The 22,714-nt window shown below is 35.6% G+C and overlaps 1 protein-coding gene across 2 annotated transcripts; it reads left to right on the forward strand.

Annotated features, from left to right (window-relative positions):
* Positions 1 to 2,744: 2,744 nt before the first annotated feature.
* LOC101741153 (tudor and KH domain-containing protein homolog) lies at positions 2,745 to 21,873 on the forward strand. Of its 2 annotated transcripts, none has more exons than XM_038019361.2 (13): positions 2,745 to 2,934; positions 3,430 to 3,624; positions 5,307 to 5,525; positions 9,074 to 9,231; positions 9,820 to 9,979; positions 14,343 to 14,500; positions 15,510 to 15,623; positions 16,146 to 16,244; positions 16,535 to 16,657; positions 17,064 to 17,178; positions 17,935 to 18,061; positions 18,656 to 18,759; positions 19,056 to 21,873. In XM_038019361.2, exons 2-13 carry the CDS (start codon positions 3,438 to 3,440, stop codon positions 19,379 to 19,381), a joined length of 1,890 nt encoding a protein of 629 aa, XP_037875289.1. In that variant the 5' UTR covers positions 2,745 to 2,934; positions 3,430 to 3,437; the 3' UTR covers positions 19,382 to 21,873. The 2 variants fall into 2 exon arrangements, with proteins under 2 accessions (XP_037875289.1, XP_037875294.1); XM_038019366.1 differs by having other exon boundaries at positions 2,749 to 2,934; positions 9,820 to 9,940.
* The last annotated feature ends 841 nt before the right edge of the window (positions 21,874 to 22,714 follow it).

The following is a 22,714-nucleotide window of genomic DNA, read 5'->3' on the forward strand; positions in this document are numbered from 1 at the left end:
TCCGCGCGTAGCTGCAATAGCCCTGAAGCCGTCGTGGCCCAAGGGATAAGACGTCCGGTGCATTCGTGTTGAGCGATGCACCGGTGTTCGAATCCCAGGCGGGTACCAATTTTTCTAATGAAATACGTACTCAACAAATGTTCATGATTGACTTCCACGGTGAAGGAATAACATCGTGTAATAAAAATGAAACCCACAAAATTATAATTTGCGTAATTACCGGTGGTAGGACCTCTTGTGAGACCGCGCGGGTAGGTACCACTACCCTGCCTATTTCTGTCGTGAAGCAGTAATGCGTTTCGGTTTGAACGGTGGGGCAGCCGTTGTAACTATACTTGAGACCTTAGAACTTATATCTCAAGGTGGCTAGCGCATTAACGTCGTAGATGTCTATGGGCTCCAGTAACCACTTAACACCAGGCGGGCTGTGAGCTCATCCGCCCATCAGAGCAATAAAAAAAGCCCTTTAGATTACCAGCGAATAGGTAGGACAATAAAGAAAAAAAACTAATCTAACTAGGTATAGTTTTTGGAATTTTATGAGAACCCAATTATTGTATTTATTATCCATGATACCTACTATGCTTAATCTACGATAATGGATTTACGATTTACAAAAGTCACGAGAATGTTTTGTTTTGTATACTTTGGAAACTTACAATGCGTTTCGATCACGAACGAAGTTTGCTTTTAAATTGTGTATTCTCTAGATATGCGGAACGAGCGAAATATCCAGGTAATATAAATCACTAGCTGTACCCGTCCGCTTCGTTGGGCATTTAAAATTAACATTATTATTTCTCACCCCCACAAAGATTCTCATCATTAACGCCCCCGCGACTGGTGTAGGGACTCCAACATAATATAAATATTAGCCTATCCATTAAATACATGTATTTTCTAAATGGATACCAAGTTTCAAGTCAATCGGATCCATGGTTCAGTAGTCTTTTTTTTTCTTTTTATTGCTTAGATGGGTGGTTGAGCTCACAGCCCACCTGGTGTTAAGTGGTTAGTGGTTACTGGCTCATGAACATCTACAAGGTAGATGCGCCACCCACCTTGAGATACAACTTCTAAAGTCTCAGTAGGTATAGTTACAACGGCTGCCCCACCCTTCAAATCGAAACGCATTACTGCTTCACGGCAGAAATAGGCAGGGCGGTGGTACCTACCCGCGCGGACTCAGAAGAGGTCCTACCACCAGTAATTACGCAAATTATAATTTTGCGGGTTTCATTTTTATTACACAATGTTATTATTCCTTCATCGTGGAAGTCTATCGAGAACATTTGTGAAGTACGTATTTCATTAGAAAAATTGGTACGCGCCTGGGATTGCAACACCGGTGCGGTGCATCGCTCAAAACGAATGCACCGGACGTGAGGGATAAGCCCTTAGGCAACGACGACTAACGGAACATTCGTAAAAACCACTGTAGATTTATATATTAGTATCGATTAGAACTAAATTAAACGATGGATGAGGATATATCGTGCCTGTGAAAAGATCTACTGAACGCCCGAAGAAGTAAATATTTAATGTAATGACGCCATGGGTGTGCCGACGCCGACGATGGTATTTTTTTTACTACCTTAAATACTTGAACGAGCCCTTACTAGCGGAGCCCACAAATATTAGCACACCCCCGATTACACTTTTCGGCCAATTCATACCTTGAGCCACGAAGGTCAAGTACCTGGGTGTCGGTCGCCCTGGATGCATTCATGACATTCCGCCCACATGTAAAATCAGTACGCGACCGTGCCGCGCTTATTCGTTGCAGACTCTACTCCATGATCTGTAAGCGGAGTAAAATGTCCCTCGGAACAAGGTGACACTTAACAAAATTTGCATAAGGCCCGTCATGACTTACGCAAGTGTGGTGCTTGCTCACGCGGCCCGCACTCATATATACACCCTCCAATCCCCATAATCTCGTTTTTACAAGTTAGCCGTCGGAGCTCCGTGATTCGTGAGGAACGTCGACTTACACGACGATCTGGGCCTCGAATCAATCCGGAAATACATGAAGTCAGCGTCGGAACAGTACTTCGATAAAACTATGAGTCGTGATACTCCCTGAATCCTGATCACGCAGGAGCCAGTCGCCGTCCGTAGACTCCTTCAGCTCTAACACTAGGAGCCGGCTTAGGGACCTCGGTAACCATACTCGTCGAATTCGGCAAGGGGTTCTTCGTGCAACCTAACCCATGCATCGGCCCGCTGAGTTTCTTGCTGGATCTTCTCAGCGGGTCGCAATTCGTCAATTATTACTATCCTGCTTACGGTTTCAAAGTTACGACAAACGATATGTAATTAGAATTTTGACCGCATGTCTCAAGGTTGACTGCATTGACATTTTGATGTCTATGGACTCGAGTAGCCGCTTAACACCAGGTAATTCTTGGTACAATCTATCATCAGTCTAAAAAAATCATCGTCTTTCTTATTAAACCCATAAGTTTGTAGTGCTTCGACATTAAATTTACAGCCAAGGCTATAGCCAAAGATAATAATGACTATCTGAGTTGTGTTGTTGTAACGTAAACATTAATATAAAATACCTGAGAAATGTAATTGGTGGAATAAATTTCCTTTCATCACCACTGCGCTTGTTAAAGTCCTGTTTTTCAGAGAAGACTACTCACATGCCGTAAGATTTATAACTACCGTACCTACCAACTCTGGGCACAGAACCAGAACTTCTCAAATATATTAAGTGTATAATCTATGACCAGAACACTGACTACTGTCAAACTTTGAACAAGTCATCTGTCAAATCGAGTAAAACAGCTCAACAGAAAAGATTGAATGGATCGGCTTTAAAAGCAAAGTTTGTTTTGCTCTAAGTTAAGCACGTGAAATTGGTCGTGTTGTGAAACAGACAGGAAAGCCTATATATCCCACACTGATTCGTAAGGTGAAGTTAAGGTAATGCATACGAAGTATCAAATTACTTTGTGAAGTAATTTTTGTGCTCGATATTATGTCATAGCTGCTAATAGATCATTGATGAGTTAAAGCAACTTCGGTAATACTATTTAAATAGAACAATGTCAAAACCAAAACGAATCCTTGAATGTTATTGCTATAAATATTTATAAGATTTACATTATCATTATCTATCACATGGTATGAAATTAAAAACGTCTCTTAAGTCTCTAAAAGTCTCTTATTTTTTATTGAAGATGAATATGAGAATTAATATAGATTTCAAATTAACGTACGTAAATATGTTGATTACAAATCAACATGTTCACAATACTGCTAAGCTTTTGACAATTTTAAATTTGAGTAGGTAAAAAAGAAAATCTATATTTTTTTCATGTCATATAAATATATACCTATATTCTATTAAGTGAGACAAAGCTAATTCCACAATTAAAATAAAATAATAAAATGTAAATACATAAAACTTATTTTCAGAACAAATAATGTCATTGAACACAAAATTAGCTTTGCCCATTGCTTTGGGCTTGTCCCTCGTGACTGTAACAGCATTTGTGGCCTACTATGTCCTCAAGAGAGATGAAGAAGAAAACGATAACAAGACAGTCAAGATTACTAAAATAAATACAATTGAAATTCATGTTCCTAAAAGCATTGTTCCAGCTCTGATTGGTAAGAAACTTTAAACATGCATTAGACTATTTATAGTAAAATGTTCTGAAGTTTATTTCAAATGTCCTGAAGTTTATATTCACTAATAATTATTTATTTATTGTTTATTTTGAACTATGAACTTCTATAAAGACCAATGAGAAATAACTAAAGTACTTAGTAGTAACCAAGTTTAAGTCAACCATAATAAATAAATATTCTGAGACTCTTTATCTTAAAAAACATGACCTGGAAGGATCTAGAATAAATCCTTGTTTTAATTATTTATGGATGAGCCCAGTTGGGTGACAATTAAAATTATATTCAAGGACATGTTTCTATATACTTATCAAACATAATACTTACCTTACTAAGTAAATTTGTTATATTATTCAATTAAGATAAAATGACAAGGAATGGTCAATGAAAATGACACTTTGCATTAATTGTCCTGGTGCATTTTTTGTCACATACAATTGTAAACATTTATATTCAATCAATGGGACCCATTTTTTGTGGTGCTGTGCTGTGCTTAGTTGGGTGGACGAGCTCACAGCCTTGTTAAGTGGTTTTTTTTTATTTTATTTTTTTATTTTTTTTTTTATTGCTTAGATGGGTGGACGAGCTCACAGCCCACCTGGTGTTAAGTGGTTACTGGAACCCATAGACATCTACAACGTAAATGCGCCACTCACCTTGAGAAATAAGTTGTAAAGTCTCAGTATAGTTACAGCGGCTGCCCCACCCTTCAAACCGAAACGCATTACTGCTTCACGGCAGAAATAGGCAGGGCGGTGGTACCTACCCGCGCGGACTCACAACAGGTCCTACCACCAGTAATTACGCAAATTATAATTTTGCGGGTTTCACTTTTATTACACGATGTTATTCCTTCACCGTGGAAGTCAATCGTAAACATTTGTTGAGTACGTATTTCATTAGAAAAATTGGTACCCGCCTGCGGGATTCGAACACCGGTGCATCGCTTCATCACGAATGCACCGGACGTCTTATCTTTTAGGCTGGTTACTAGAGCTCATAAACATCTACAATGTAAATGCTCCAAGGGTGGAGTGGTTTGAAGGGTCAAACTGAAACGGACTGCTGCTTCATGGCAGAAATAGGCAGGGTGGTAGTACCTACCCTTGCGGACTCACAAGGGGTTCTACCATCAGTGAAAACAGTACTATACATAATTATAAATTTCCAACAGTACTATATACAAATTAATTTTTTGTTATTAGGAATTTTCTGTGATATCTTTATTGTACAGTATTAGGTCATAATGATGTCATTTTGTAAGCAACAGTAAAAAATATTTGAGATACATTCAATGACAACCTTGAATTCATACAGTGTGAAACCATTGAAATGTAAATGTATTAAAAAAAATTACAAAATGGTTTTCAAATTGTTATGTATTGGAGATAGTGGTTCAGTTACAGTTCTCAAATTACGTTGTAACATGAGACCTAATGTTTGCAAATTGATGGTGGCATTCAAATATGAGGAGTCTATGGACTCTGGTGGCTTTTTAGCATGGGCTGTGTTCTCTTGAATGTAAATAGAAAACCAGCTAATGCAATAATTTGACATGTATAATTTACTGACCACAAGTCTCAAAAAAAATTTGATTAAATAACAAGGAACAATAACTCCAAATCATAAATTATTGTTAAGTTCAAAACTAAATTATTCTTTAGGTCGCAATGGCTCCAACATTAAGGACCTTCAGAAGAAATCTGGTGCACAGATCCATTTCAAAAAGTTCACCGACCAGGACTATGATGTGTGTGTAGTCAGAGGACGAGCTGACACTACTCAGCTGGCTGAAACTTTAATACATGACTTTATCAAGCAACAGCCAACAATTATGTCAGAAAGTATTACTGTGCCAAGCTGGTCTTGTGGGAGAATAATTGGTAAGTTATAGCACAAATATTAATATTGTGATTTAGTTAATCATTAATTCAGTGCCTCGATGGTGCGTTCTGGTTTAAAGAGGTAATATAAGTGATAGGAAAATTTGCATTATAGAATAAATATTAATATTGTAATTTAGTTAATCATTAATTCAGTGCCTCGATGGTGCGTTCTGGTTTAAAGAGGTAATATAAGTGATAGGAAAATTTGCATTATAGAATAAATATTAATATTGTGATTTAGTTAATCATTAATTCAGTGCCTCGATGGTGCGTTCTGGTTTAAAGAGGTAATATAAGTGATAGGAAAATTTGCATTATAGAATAAATATTAATATTGTGATTTAGTTAATCATTAATTCAGTGCCTCGATGGTGCGTTCTGGTTTAAAGAGGTAATATAAGTGATAGGAAAATTTGCATTATAGAATAAATATTAATATTGTAATTTAGTTAATCATTAATTCAGTGCCTCGATGGTGCGTTCTGGTTTAAAGAGGTAATATAAGTGATAGGAAAATTTGCATTATAGAATAAATATTAATATTGTAATTTAGTTAGTCATTAATTCAGTGCCTCGATGGTGCGTTCTGGTTTAAAGAGGTAATATAAGTGATAGGAAAATTTGCATTATAGAATAAATATTAATATTGTAATTTAGTTAATCATTAATTCAGTGCCTCGATGGTGCGTTCTGGTTTAAAGAGGTAATATAAGTGATAGGAAAATTTGCATTATAGAATAAATATTAATATTGTAATTTAGTTAGTCATTAATTCAGTGCCTCGATGGTGCGTTCTGGTTTAAAGAGGTAATATAAGTGATAGGAAAATTTGCATTATAGAATAAATATTAATATTGTGATTTAGTTAATCATTAATTCAGTGCCTCGATGGTGCGTTCTGGTTTAAAGAGGTAATATAAGTGATAGGAAAATTTGCATTATAGAATAAATATTAATATTGTAATTTAGTTAATCATTAATTCAGTGCCTCGATGGTGCGTTCTGGTTTAAAGAGGTAATATAAGTGATAGGAAAATTTGCATTATAGAATAAATATTAATATTGTGATTTAGTTAATCATTAATTCAGTGCCTCGATGGTGCGTTCTGGTTTAAAGAGGTAATATAAGTGATAGGAAAATTTGCATTATAGAATAAATATTAATATTGTGATTTAGTTAATCATTAATTCAGTGCCTCGATGGTGCGTTCTGGTTTAAAGAGGTAATATAAGTGATAGGAAAATTTGCATTATAGAATAAATATTAATATTGTGATTTAGTTAATCATTAATTCAGTGCCTCGATGGTGCGTTCTGGTTTAAAGAGGTAATATAAGTGATAGGAAAATTTGCATTATAGAATAAATATTAATATTGTGATTTAGTTAATCATTAATTCAGTGCCTCGATGGTGCGTTCTGGTTTAAAGAGGTAATATAAGTGATAGGAAAATTTGCATTATAGAATAAATATTAATATTGTGATTTAGTTAATCATTAATTCAGTGCCTCGATGGTGCGTTCTGGTTTAAAGAGGTAATATAAGTGATAGGAAAATTTGCATTATAGAATAAATATTAATATTGTGATTTAGTTAGTCATTAATTCAGTGCCTCGATGGTGCGTTCTGGTTTAAAGAGGTAATATAAGTGATAGGAAAATTTGCATTATAGAATAAATATTAATATTGTGATTTAGTTAATCATTAATTCAGTGCCTCGATGGTGCGTTCTGGTTTAAAGAGGTAATATAAGTGATAGGAAAATTTGCATTATAGAATAAATATTAATATTGTGATTTAGTTAATCATTAATTCAGTGCCTCGATGGTGCGTTCTGGTTTAAAGAGGTAATATAAGTGATAGGAAAATTTGCATTATAGAATAAATATTAATATTGTGATTTAGTTAGTCATTAATTCAGTGCCTCGATGGTGCGTTCTGGTTTAAAGAGGTAATATAAGTGATAGGAAAATTTGCATTATAGAATAAATATTAATATTGTGATTTAGTTAGTCATTAATTCAGTGCCTCGATGGTGCGTTCTGGTTTAAAGAGGTAATATAAGTGATAGGAAAATTTGCATTATAGAATAAATATTAATATTGTGATTTAGTTAATCATTAATTCAGTGCCTCGATGGTGCGTTCTGGTTTAAAGAGGTAATATAAGTGATAGGAAAATTTGCATTATAGAATAAATATTAATATTGTGATTTAGTTAATCATTAATTCAGTGCCTCGATGGTGCGGTCTGGTTTAAAGAGGTAATATAAGTGATAGGAAAATTTGCATTATAGAATAAATATTAATATTGTGATTTAGTTAATCATTAATTCAGTGCCTCGATGGTGCGTTCTGGTTTAAAGAGGTAATATAAGTGATAGGAAAATTTGCATTATAGAATAAATATTAATATTGTGATTTAGTTAATCATTAATTCAGTGCCTCGATGGTGCGGTCTGGTTTAAAGAGGTAATATAAGTGATAGGAAAATTTGCATTATAGAATAAATATTAATATTGTGATTTAGTTAGTCATTAATTCAGTGCCTCGATGGTGCGTTCTGGTTTAAAGAGGTAATATAAGTGATAGGAAAATTTGCATTATAGAATAAATATTAATATTGTGATTTAGTTAGTCATTAATTCAGTGCCTCGATGGTGCGTTCTGGTTTAAAGAGGTAATATAAGTGATAGGAAAATTTGCATTATAGAATAAATATTAATATTGTGATTTAGTTAATCATTAATTCAGTGCCTCGATGGTGCGTTCTGGTTTAAAGAGGTAATATAAGTGATAGGAAAATTTGCATTATAGAATAAATATTAATATTGTGATTTAGTTAATCATTAATTCAGTGCCTCGATGGTGCGTTCTGGTTTAAAGAGGTAATATAAGTGATAGGAAAATTTGCATTATAGAATAAATATTAATATTGTGATTTAGTTAATCATTAATTCAGTGCCTCGATGGTGCGTTCTGGTTTAAAGAGGTAATATAAGTGATAGGAAAATTTGCATTATAGAATAAATATTAATATTGTGATTTAGTTAATCATTAATTCAGTGCCTCGATGGTGCGTTCTGGTTTAAAGAGGTAATATAAGTGATAGGAAAATTTGCATTATAGAATAAATATTAATATTGTGATTTAGTTAATCATTAATTCAGTGCCTCGATGGTGCGTTCTGGTTTAAAGAGGTAATATAAGTGATAGGAAAATTTGCATTATAGAATAAATATTAATATTGTAATTTAGTTAGTCATTAATTCAGTGCCTCGATGGTGCGTTCTGGTTTAAAGAGGTAATATAAGTGATAGGAAAATTTGCATTATAGAATAAATATTAATATTGTAATTTAGTTAGTCATTAATTCAGTGCCTCGATGGTGCGTTCTGGTTTAAACAGTTGATATAAGTGATAGGAAGATTTGAGCCTTCAATCACATCTGGTAGTAGTCATGATAGTAGCAGCGCTGTATTAATTTCGGTAACTGCTCCACACATGAACGATGAGATGGAAACTGTCAATAATTTGATGTTTTAGGATCTGGAGGTGAGAACGTCAATGATATTAGCCATCGCAGTGGCGCTCGCGTCAAGGTCGAAAGTCCTAAAAGTACAGATAAAGTTGCTGAGCATCTAGTGACATTCCGTGGTACCAAGGAACAGATTGAAGTCGCCAAGAAACTTGTTGAGAACTGCGTAAGTTATTTGTTTTTAAATTTAACTTCTAATTAATAATAGTTAAAATGAACTACCTATGCGCAGCTTGATGTTCCATTAAAAGCTCAGTATGTGTGCCTTTCATTGAACGCTCAGTATTGTACCTATTTTTGAACAACTTCTCAGTATATCCAATAGCAAAGTTGATCATGTAATTGCATTGTAAATGGGCCAACCATAAAAACTCATAAATACAGCGTATGTAGGTTAAATTACTCAAACTCATAGACACAGCCCACTTAGTTTCTCGCCGGACTTTCTCAGTGGGTAGCGATTCCGATCCGGTGGCAGATTCTGCAAAGCACTATTATTGCTAGGGCTAGTGTTAGCAAATTCTATCAGGTTGAGCCCGTGAGCTCACCTACTTGTCCGATCGTAGCTGAACAGATAGAGAAAAAAGGTTAAATAAAAAAAAAGTTGGGAAGAAATTGTTTATGTTTTTTTTAAATCTTCCTTCCTCAAATCCTTGTTCAAAGTTCTCTCTCGTCGGAATTAGGGCGTCAGGATAAGCGCTTGAAACAATGGCACTTGAATTGAAATGTTTATCCAATAAAAAATACCATCCAGATATCTTTAGAGCGGTGTAGACGGGAGATAGAGCAGTCGAAGCGTCCGCCCCGGCACAGCTCGTCGCCCCCCTCCCCCTGCCCCTCGCCCGGCGACCGCGACGCGGACGCGGACGCACAAGGTGACGTCACGCACACGCGTGTCAAGTATAAACGGCCTGGTAAGATTTGCTAACTGCACGTTCGCTTGTGATGATATATTTGAACAATATTTACATGACTCAACACAATACGACGAAAACTGTATTTTGTTACTATTTCACCATTACAAGGTTGTTGTGGAGAAAATAAAAATAAAATAATGTAAGCGAGATTTAATTATTATTATTATTATATACTAATGTAGACGACGGGTGCGCTCATAGTCTTATTACTGTGAGCTAATACTATCATTACATCTTAGTTCGGTACTGCGTACTTAAGTATACCAGACTTTCAGAATAAAAGGACAGCGTCGTCTAAGACACTAAACATGACACTAATACTAAACGCGAACATAATTCCGCAGGGAAACCGGTATTCTGTCTTATCCTGTTTATCCACGAAATAATTACGTACAATTTATCCAGCGATAATCAGCGGAAGAATTCACCGGTTTTTTTGGATTCTGTCACGAAAGATAGGCGATATAAAAATGATAAATGTTGTCACGTAAAACAAAAGAATTTTAGAGACGTCATGGCCTAAACGATAAGATGACCGGTGTACTCTTATGGATCAATGCGACTGTGCCAGCATTCAAATCCCGCAGCTAGGGAGTATAATCTTATTTTTGTCGCGAAGCAAGTACATTCGATCACGATTTAGTAATACGACAGTACAATAGAAAGAAAAAAATGTGTGTAATTCACACGTGGTAGAAGTGAAACTTTAAAAAATGTTGACTTCAAGATAATGAGACGAATGTCAAATTTCGGAAAGAGGATAGTTGCAGGTTTTAGTAACGATCATAGTGATACAAAATTTGATAATTATTTTACATTTTATTCGTATATATTACATAGATTTATTCAGAATGTATTAAGTACGAATATTAGGTACGAGACAGAGCCCAAAGAGAACCACGAATCTAAGAAACACTGTATAATGCTTCCTATCTCTTTTCTTCTCCCAGGTTAAATATTATGAATCTGTCTCTTTTTACTGTCGCTTTTTCGTTTCATCGACTTTCAAATCACAACGATGCTAAAAAAGTTTTCACTTCAAACACTTGATTCGTTACAAATTTATAATTTCTTATTAAATATATATACGTATGTACACACTTCGTGAATATTTCACAATATGTCATTCAATATTGTTAGGATTTCTTTTTGCTTTTGAAATAAAATATTGAATTGTAATGAGATATACAACGACCTCGATCTTTCAAATGTTCAGTCTGGGTATTTCAAGGTTTGTTTGAATTATAAATTAGCGGATAATTGTAACTGAGTTAGTAAAATATAAATATAAACGATTTATTTTATTGACAATTGCAGTCAAAACAAATCGAACGTAACACACTTTGGTAGCCGGACTTTAATTTGACTTTAATCCGATAGCTAGCAAACAGAATCACCCCCCAAGCCAATCTTGAAAATTTCTGATAATTTCATCGAAATCGGTCTAGTCCTTTCTAAGTCTCGACATAATAACTTCTTATATACATATTATGTATGTAGATAGATGAGTTTAGCTATTTAAACCAAATGTAAGTTGACACCGTTGAGTTTTAAGCTAAACGAGTCAAATAGAAACAGTTTGAGTTAAGTAATCGTGTAAGGAGATGAACTCGCGCCTTCTGACGGTAGGATTAGGGGAAGAATTGTAGTTGAAAGTAATTGCAGGCGTGCCACGAATTCTTCTTGGTAATCAAAAATAATGAATATAAAATAATGATAAATGTTATTGAAAAATTGTTATTTTTTTACTGTTCAATTTTCATACTTTAAGGTATGCGCTTGATTTAAAAGAAACGGATAGTGTAGTAAACTGATGGAATACTTGGTTATAATTCGTTCAAACAATTCAATTCTAAAGGTGCCATATCTCAAATGTATCAAATAAATATTACGAAATATTATTAAATATATAACTGCTATGTCACCCTCCGGACCGGAGAATGTTACTGCCTCGTGGAATAGTTAGCTGGATCGTGGTACCAATGCTCCTAATGGTATAAAACATTCTGATATACGCGCGTTGCATATTAAAAACATGCATAGAACGATTTAGGACGCCATTTTTATTAATAATCCTTTAATGCATTAGGTCAGTTATTCCTTTATATATAGTTTATATAGAGCCTGGAGATCAGTAATACAGGTCTTTGAACCTAGTACAGACTTCAGCTCTTTCAAAGGCTTACAAAATAAATTATAAGATTAATTTCCATTTGTATTTGTACTATACCTTTAAGAGAGAAATAAATAAATTATTATTAATATATTAATATTAATATCTATACGGCGTAGTAATTAACTTGAACAGTTGAAAACACTTTGTAATAAAATGTTATGTTAAAGTTTTAATTACCGGATTTAAATATTTATGCCTTACGACAAAAGGGCTTTTCATCCTTATTTCAGTTTCCTAGTAAATCCGCAAATGCAAACTTTCAGATAGAAAGAACAACAAAAGTCAACAGTGAGTACAGACGACACACGTCCCATCTTTGTGTAAAGAAAAAAATACTATCTTATATAATGTGATTTTAGTTTGTTTTCGTGTGCACCATATATAACATAATCCCTTTTGGTTTTGTGATGGTAGAGCGTTTTAGTTTGTTAATGTTTTTTTTTACTTTTTGTGTTGTCCCTTTTTATGTATGTAGTTTTGGTTTTGGATTAAATATGGGCATATATACGTTTTTGGATTTTATTATATGGTATTTTATTTGTTTTATTATATATTTTCGGGTATTATGAAAATGAATAATGCGTGTGCTGCGTATGTTGTGGACTTAAAGGGCATTGATTGTGGGGTTATGAATTATCTAGTGTAATAAATGTGTTTTTTTTTTAGTTTTTTTTTTTGGAAATTGTTACTTTCTAGCGTCATATTTTTCTTTAAGTTGATATAGGCGCCCGTAATATGTTGATGTTGATACACTACGACCATATTTCTAATAGTGATCATTTCTGCATACTTTGTACATGTCTTGAGAAATCCAGAAAACAATGCGTATGTGACCTGCTAAGTCACAAGACGGACTCGTCGAGTGTCATCATTGGTCCAGAGAAATCATTCGTATTAAACACGAATATTAGTTTAACACAATCTAACTATACTGAGACCTTACAACTTATATCTCAAGGTGGGTGGCGCATTTACGTTGTAGATGTCTATGGGCTCCAGTAACCACTTAACACCAGGTGGGCTGTGAGCTCGTCCAAACATCTAAGCAAAAAAAAAATGTGTGCGTGTACTAGTGTACACACGTAAGAAGTGAAACTTGTTTATGGCCTTATTTTTCGAAAAATGATCTACATGCAACTTTCTAGAAATTGGTTAAATAAAGTTAAATTAGATAAAGTTTAAACAAAAGGATTTTATTATCATAGACATGAATACAAAAAAGTTAAATTAGATAAAGTTTAAACAAGGATTTTATTATCATAGACATGAATACAAAACAGATGGCGCGTAACGGAAAAAAGTGACGCGTAACCGAAAAATGTGACGGTAAATTTTTTTCCAACGCCGATAAGGAAGTTTCACTTCAAAAAAAAAACAATCTTATGTTTTATTCGAAGAAAGTATTTCCTATTTTATCACATTACTTAAAAAAATGTATACCAAAATCTAGCTCATCTATCTAAATTTATAACTTTTAAAAATAACAATTGAAGACACTAATCTTATAAATTAAGATCTAGGTAATTCATTCTGCCTAATTCGGTACCGAAGTCACCTATTAGAAACTAAATGATTAATATCATATACGGGGTGTTCAATCAATGATCTGAATTATTACCAACTAATAACGTGACAATAAAATTAGAGAACCCAACTGCGATTTGCAAGAATTTTGTCGGTTTTCCTATGCTCTGGTGTAGCCTTGAGAATTAACACATTTTTCAATATACTTAATACAACTATGGTATAGCGATACGCTGCAAATTAAACAAACCTTCCGATTACAGTCGAAGTTCTAACTCTAAGTTTTTTACTGGTGGTAGGACCTCTTGTGAGTCCGCGCGAGTAGGTACCACCACCCTGCCTATTTCTGCCGTGAAGCAGTAATGCGTTTCGGTTTGAAGGGTGGGGCAGCCGTTGCAACTATAGTTGAGACCTTAGAACTTATATCTCAAGGTGGGTGGCGCATTTACGTTGTAGATGTCTATGGGCTCCAGTAACCCATTAACACAGGGTGGGCTGTGAGCTCGTCCACCCATCAAAGCAATTAAAAAAAAACTCATTTAATAACCTCTCAATAATTACCGCATAAAGTCACGTTGAGTGTATAGGGTCCAAATGAATAATTATCTGACTTGACCGAAACTAGCTCAGCGAAATAAAATAAGCTATTGTGATATACAGAGACAACGGGACCCAGTATCGAAGTGTACGTGTCGGCGGTTTCATCTCCTTCCCGTTTCTGGGTGCAGTTCGTAGGGCCCCAGGTCGCTCAGCTTGACGACCTAGTCGCTCACATGACCGAGTATTACTCTAAGAAGGAGAACAGAGAAGCGCATACCGTAAGTACTGTGTTGATATTCCGGTGTTGGTACTATAATTCGATGTTGATACCAAAGTTGGGGATGTGATTTCGTGTTCAATTAAAACTCGTCGAACCAAATGGCGAAGTAGGGTGGTAGAACTAGTCGTCGTGGTCTAAATGATCGTAGTCGTCGTAGCCTAAAGGATAAGACGTCCGGTGCATTCGTGTCGAGCGATGCAACGGTGTTCGAATCCCGCAGTCGGGTACCAATTTTTCTAATTAAATACGTACTTACCAAATGTTCACGATTGATTTTCACGGTGTAGGAATAACATCGTGTGATAAATATCAAACCCGCAGAATAATAATTTGCGTAATTACTGGTGGTAGGACCTCTTGTGAGTCCGCACGGGTAGGTACCACCACCCTGCCTGTTTCTGCCGTGAAGCAGTAATGCGTTTTGGTTTGAAGGGCGGGGCAGCCGTTGTAACTATACTGAGACCTTAGAACTTATATCTCAACGTTGGTGGCACATTTACGTTGTAGATGTCTATGGGCTCCAGTAACCACTTAACACCAGGTGGGATGTGAGCTCGTCCACACATCTAAGCAATAAAAAAAATATCGAAGTACTCTAATCGTTCATATTTTGTGTTGTCATATTCAGTTTAAGGGGGGTGATTTTTGGGAGCCTTAAGTAAGGTCTCTGTCACGTGTGTTGGAAACCGTGATCGCGGAGTGAGTGTGTGTACTCGTCTATTCCGTATGGGTTTTGCGGAGTGACTGTGCGAACGGGGGCAAATAAATGCTTGAACTGCGATTCTTCACGTCGCCAGTTCGTGTGTCCCAACAACTGTATTTTTTGTTGTTGTTTTGGTATATTTTTTTTTAAACTGGCAACCCCTGTATAAGTGACATTTCCATATTTAAACGTTTGAAAATATGGAGCGATTCCGATTTGAGAAACGTCGCAGATGTTGTCATTTAAAAAAAAAATGTTTGTGTAAACGGGAACTTTTGAAGGAATGCTACAATTCGTTTTGTAGTTACGCCACGTGTCCGTTGGGCAAGTGGTGGCGGCGGTGTTCCGACACGACGGCCGCTGGTACCGGGCAAGGGTGCACGACATCAGGCCTAACGAGTTCGATTCATCGCAACAGGTATTAAATTTTACTTACCTGTTACCACCTATTACTATTAATACCTAGTATTACCATACTATTATTTCGATTTTATTCACCTATTACCTGCTTATAGTTTTACCTATTTATTAATAAGCAATGCAGCAAACATTGTCTTAGAATTTATGACCAACTTAAAATTAAAAAGTTATTACAAATTACAGTTTCCAGAGATATTCTGCATAAAATTGTGGACACCCGAATTTTTGGAGGATCACGAGAAGTTACGTCCAGCGGCTTTGTTTCATTTTCCCACATTTTGTTCACTTTCACAGATATTAAACAGTTAATAAACCACCGTTATTACACATTTAAACCTGACGAAACACTAAATAGACAAAATAAAACAAATCACACTACTTCACTCCTCGCGTTCCCGCCAAAAAGTCTCTGCAGGTTTTATCACCTAGTTCAAGCACAGATGAAAATTATGATTATGTTTCTTCTTTCTACTTAAAAAAAAGATCTCGTTAGAAATGTTCATGTGTTCTCCGTCGCAAGGTAGCCGACGTGTTCTATCTGGACTACGGCGACAGCGAGTACGTGGCTACGCACGAGCTGTGCGAGCTAAGAGCGGACCTATTAAGGCTGCGGTTCCAGGTTAGTTAGTGTCAATAATTAAAAAAAAAGTTTATTTTTTATTTTTAACACCAATCCTTACACTCCTCTTTGGTGCGGCGACCGTTTTGAAGACTCTTAAAGTTGTGATTAAAATCGAATAAAAAAATCGATTTGACATCGAATCGATATTATAACGAAATATTTTCACAAAATTCTGAATTGCGCTAACGACATTTTTTAAGATGAACTTGCACAGCACAACCTTGTCATTTCCCTCAAATACCGACAATGTACAGACATAACTGTTAACAAATGTGATTTTGTTCCAGGCCATGGAGTGCTTCCTGGCTGGCGTCCGGCCCGCCAGCGGCGAGGAGGCCGTGTCTCCGTCTGGCCAGCGTTGGGACAAGTGGCATCCACAGGCCGTCGAGAGGTTCGAAGAACTTACCCAGGTGAGACAAGCTGACACTTAATATTCGCCATTAATATATAATAACGTAATGTGGTATGTGCCTTAAAAGCAAGGCGCTGTTTAAGCGGCAACCAGTCGAAGCTTTGTCATAAGTTATCACGGGATAAATATAACGTACCTCTTTATAATCAGAAGTGTCGGTATTTTTTTTTTCTCATTTTTGCGGGTAACTATTATAGTAGAGTAGATATTTGACATAAGTTTGAATTGTGCTAACGAGATTTTGATTTAAAAAACTGCTTAAATACAAGTTCCTAACGCTTAAAACACTGTCAAAGGGCAATTCAACAGCTCGATGGAAGATCTTCCCTTTGTCGAAGTTACAAAATTAACTTGTGTCGATCTTTAAGAAAGACTCATCGTTATGTATCCTTTCAAACATTTAGGTAGCGAGGTGGAAGGCCCTGGTCTCCCGGACCTGCACGTACAAGAAGACGGCGACCGCTGAAGGAGAGAAGGACAAAGAGATACCTGGGATCAAACTGTTCGATGTTACTGATGGTAAAAAAAACATTACATATAATAATTTTCGAGTTTTAATAATAATAACGTCTTATAGGTAGGTAAATCGATGGATATCGGCTGACGCACGAAAAAGTATCACGTTCCGCCTGAGCGTGCAAGCGAGGGCGCGGAACAAGGGATAGAGAGGCACGATCGGCCCAAGCATTGGCGTGTGACACATTTAACTCTCTTCTCGCGTGACGTCAGAGCTAGCAGTACGAATTTTGCTGCTGACGTTATCACCTAAAACTATTGGTCGTAAGCCGACTTTACTGACTTTTTTAATTGTCTTATAGGGCGAAAGCGCTCACGCGGACTGTCCGTGGACATCTCAACGTAAAAAGTCTCAGTAAATGACCACCATTTTACTGAGATTATATTTCATCCCATATCATCTCATCTCATTTCATTTCATGCCAATTGATTAAGTTTCCTTCGTGTTTCATAAACTGTAAGTAATTAAAACGGCGAATTATAAAAATCTTATTACTTAACGCTGGCTAATGAACAAACCGTGCCGGAGCCAAAAATAAAGAAGAAGATAATTTAGCGTCTCTCATTTTGCGCGTTACACGAGACCAAACCTGGAGCGTTGTCGGTTCTGTAATTGTGTTACATTGCGTGCTAATGAAATTAAATAATAAATAACACCCACAAAAACGATTATTTTGTCGTATGAAATGCCGCTACCATCTAGATCTTTGTTGTGGGGAGGCTTACAATGTAATGATGCGGTGACTGTCCTGTCCGCAGAGGGCGAGCTGGACGTGGGCGCGGTGCTGGTGGCGGAGGGGTGGGCGGTGGCGGGCCCCGCCCCCTCCCCGCGCCCCTCGCCCCCGCGCGGACACACCACGCCCTTCGGAGACCTCAGCAAGTCCAAGTAAGATATCAATCGCTTGTCAAATGGATCGCATAAAAAAGCAACACATTGCTGTTTTTTTCATATTTTTTTTCTACTAACGCCCTTACGGATCCATTAGATCCAATAACCTTTGTATTGGACGCATTCAGCCCTAACACTAGGAGCGGACTTAGGGACTCCGGTAACCGTACTCGTCGAACTCGACGAAGAGTTCGATGTGCAACCTAACCTATGCATCAGTTCGCTGAGGTTCTCGCGGGATCTTCTCAGCGGGTCGCGATTCCGATCCGGTAGTAGATTCATTCACGAAGCAACTACTCTTGAGTTGTTAGGACTCCTTTGGAGGCGCTTGGGCAGCTGTTAGCAAATCCCACCCCTCCTGGCTCAACCTTTGCTCGCCCACCTGTCCTGGTGAAATTGGAAAGGCCTCAAGGCCACCAGTAAAACTTCAAACATAAAACAGATGTCTACAATTGTTCTATTTGTATGTCCTATTATTGTTCAATTTGAAATAGAAATTCGACTTTGTCTTTCGACGTTTTTGCTCTGCATCATGAAATGAAATTTTTGTATTGCATTCGAATTAATAAGTTTTTTTTTATTTATAAACAGAGTACTCAGTATGACCGGCGGTGGTGGACGATCATCGTCCGTTCCAAAGGATCACAAAGACGATGGCAGCAATGTGCTCACCGTTGAAGGCGATGACTCCAAAGGTAGGAGTTTAAAATTACACCCAAACACAAATTCTCCTAGTGTTTAAAAGAAGAAAAATATAATTGTATAAAATTTATATTTTTTTATGATACACATAAATTCTCAGTTGTATTTAATATAACCACCATTCTGACTAGAACGCGTGGCTTTAACAAGCTGTTATTAAGTTCTTAGTATAGAATGCTATCGATGTATAGATCTTAGTAGATATATTCGTAGAATATTATCGATCCTGGTGTTTAAATTTAAACGCGCTTTAGCAACCATTGATTTTTTTTATTCTTTTTTTTTCTAGACAAAGACGGAATAACAGCATCGAAATCACTAGCCTCCGGTCTTGAGAAGTCTGACCGCCATCCGTTATCGATATCGAACTTCGATCTATCGTATCCCGACCCTTCGAGGAACAAACAACTGAACGGCTCCGATGATTTCTTGCACGGCGAGCGGCAAAATATCGATAACGAAATCACTATCGATACATTAGTTCCGCCGTCTCCCCTCTCTAACGCTCCGATACTGTCGAAAACGCTTCAAGACGAATTCAAGGCCAACATGAACCGAATAGATTCGCACCACAGTAATCTCGAAAACCTCGGTAAGTCCGCTTTTGAAAAGTGAACCTTAACTCCGATGTATTACGTTAGTTTATTGTATGACTCGAATTTATGTAAACGTCTTATGAGGCATAATACTGAAATTGTAGTCGATGTATTTTCTGATCCTTTTTCATGTAGTTTTCATACAATAATATACGTATTGGAAGCGAGTACAGAAAAACAAGAAGTCTGAATAGTTATTAAATGAAAATAATCATTTTTTCTAAAACATTATTATTGTTAGTAGTTTTTTTTTGTATCTATATCATATCTTCAAATACAAATACCTAAAGTGCGTTTTTTTTTTCAATTAAAAATTATTTTCTGTTGCCTTTGTCTGTGCTAATTCTAGTCATAGACAAAACAAGATGGCTTCTTCATATTTTTTTAAACTAAAACATCTTGTTCTTCGCCTTATTCGTACACTTGCCCACAAGACATGCATATACTTAATATTTATTTACGTAGTTTTTAGCGATCAATCCCTCCAACGAAATCATGTAATTTATTTTTTAACACGAAACTCAGAAAATTCATGTTTTTTTTTGTATAAAAATCACATCTCATTTTTTTTAAAAACACTTGTCATTCAAAATCTACCGGTCGAGATTTCCTCCTGTGGTACTTACACTAGAAAGTTTGTGTATAAATCACAAATGATTAAATCACAACCGAATTTGACAAAATTCGTCTTACGTCAATAATTTACACCTGAAAAAGAATATAGACGATCTATAATTTTTATCTCTCTGCTGGCATTAGACTTTGGTTTCCTTTCACGCGCATGCAGCTGCGGACCTGAAACTAGTACCAAATGTCTTTTAACAACAAACATGAAACCGGTAACACAATCCTAAAAGTTAGAGAGAGAGATAAAGAGAAAATACTTTATTGCACAACAAAACACAATTTACATTTAAAAACAGTCCACAAATAGTTCACTTATTGTAAAATAGGCGGTCATATCGCTAAAAGCGATCTCTTTCAGACAAACAGTTTTATCTACAGAATTTCTGGCAAAAAGATCCTAACTGATTTTTATTGGAAAAAAGTACTTAATTATTTATCTATGTATTACTTAAATCCGGAATCTCCAAACTACATTTAATACCTACTACAAATATGAAATATTTGATTAGAAGACATGTGACGTCATTTGAGGCTACGAGCCAACCTTAGGTCGATAAACAACGATAAGCCACAAATGACGTCATACTTTATGATTAGCGTTAAAAACAAACATTCATTAGATTTAATTTAAATTACACAGAAATCAATAAAAGTTTGATTTTATATATGTATTAATGTTGCTATGTTCTATGCTAATCTTAAAAAGTATAGGAACTTTGATATTGGTCATTTTTTTATTATCTTTTTCGTACCATACAGTTTCGAGTTTATTATATAATATAATTAGTTTAGTGTACATGTGTAGTCTGTGATCGTAATTAACTAGTGTAGATTCTTAAGCTCTAACTCCGCGGCTTGTTCATAGTTTTATAGTATTATTTTACTGGTTTTCTTGTTGTTACAAATAGTCTATAAGGTGAGCCCCAATGTTGTATTATAAATATAAGTTCTGTATAATTATTAGGATTAAAGTGCATAATGAAAATGAAAAATCATTAATTAAAAAAATACCTTATTCGTTTGGGAAATTGAGTGTAATTTACATCAGTACAGTATAAGGGAAATGAAAAATTTTATGGAATCTCTGGAAATGTTTTAGCACCTAGTTGAAAAGACCGAAAGTTGGCTCTGCGTACACTAATGTCCAAAATAATGTTAATATTAAATCTAAAATCTCTATTAATTAGGTCTGAAAAGGTTTCTATTAATACCTTCAAAATCATAATTGATTTAATATATCCAATTGATTTATAAGATTTTATTGCAAAGAATGTACGGACTACGCGTAATGTTGGATCGGTGCTTAAAAAGGTGCTAAGTAGGAATGTCTTTTTGTCAGTATATTGTACAAAATATCTATGTATTGACGATACACTTTAGGAAAAGTCTATCGAAAAATCATAAAAAAATCTATCTATCTAAATATCTATAGCACCAGAGGGGAACTGCCATATGCTGATGATGATTATAATGATGAATGATATAGGAAAAGATAATACTAATAGATTATATAAGCTACTGAAATTGTGAACATTAGTTATCATTTCAATTTTATACTTAAAAAAAGCGTCTAGCTGCTGTCAATAGCAGAGGCGATGACTACGTTTAAGACACAGGAAAAAACTTGTTTGTATACATATAAAATATGTTCATAGATAAACTCTTTCGTCTTCAATTTTTTTTCATTAAAAACTCCGTGGTCAAATTGACTGGGTTGCTTTAGGAAAAATAAAAAAGTGCCATACTAGTACAAAATACTTTTTTTTTACAGTAACTATTGGTTGTTGTTGATTTTTAAGTGTAAGCTTTTCTTTAATTTGTTGTTTTGTTCTGTAGATATGAAATTTAGTTATTGTATTATAAATAAATAAATAAATAAGAAAATGTAGTGTTTTTTTTTTAAGAACTTTACTTTCTTCGTCCGTATCTGGTATGACAAAGATGTTGCATTAAGTGGATGTTATTGCTCCGTAGACCGACGATCCAAATGTAACGCGCAAATTATACCTTTCCTAAGTTTGATTTTTATCATACGATGCTATTCTTTCGTCGTGAAAATCATTCGTGAATGAGTTAAGTACGTATTTCGTTGCTAAAATTTATATTTGGCTGTGATTCGAACACCGGCATTGTCGTATCATGGGATACGAATGCACCGGGTGCCTTATCTTTTAGGCCACAACGATTTCATTACTTATTATTAATAGTATTAAGGTGTGGCGGTAGCCATCACAGAACACAAGATATTTGACAGATGCCTGAATCTCGCTTACGACATTTTCAAGATAAGCTTGCATATGTACAAGTTCCGAATAACAACATTCGGACCGTCGGTCTACCGAGCAATATCATCCGTTCGGTGGAAGATCTTTCCATTTGTCCTATACCTACAAAGGTATTAATGTAAGTTGGTATGATTGAATACCACTATATAAAATCCGCTACAGTATGGTACATCTACTACCGCTACATCATGCATATTTCTGCTGCATCATAAACTTATACGCCGCCACACATTTTATTTCGTATACTGAAACAGTACTGTTCAATCTTCGACCTCTTGCCAAGGATTTGACCTATAGGCCATTCATAGGTGAACTCTTCTACTACGTCAAATAGTACGTACTGTTATACGGAATTGAGGAAAGTTCTTTTTAAAAAAGATTTTAATAATGAAATAATCATATAAAGATTTACGACGACAATTATGACAACCGTGTCGTGT

Source organism: Bombyx mori, chromosome 3, assembly GCF_030269925.1.
Source record: "Bombyx mori chromosome 3, ASM3026992v2".
Lineage (NCBI taxonomy): Eukaryota > Metazoa > Arthropoda > Insecta > Lepidoptera > Bombycidae > Bombyx > Bombyx mori.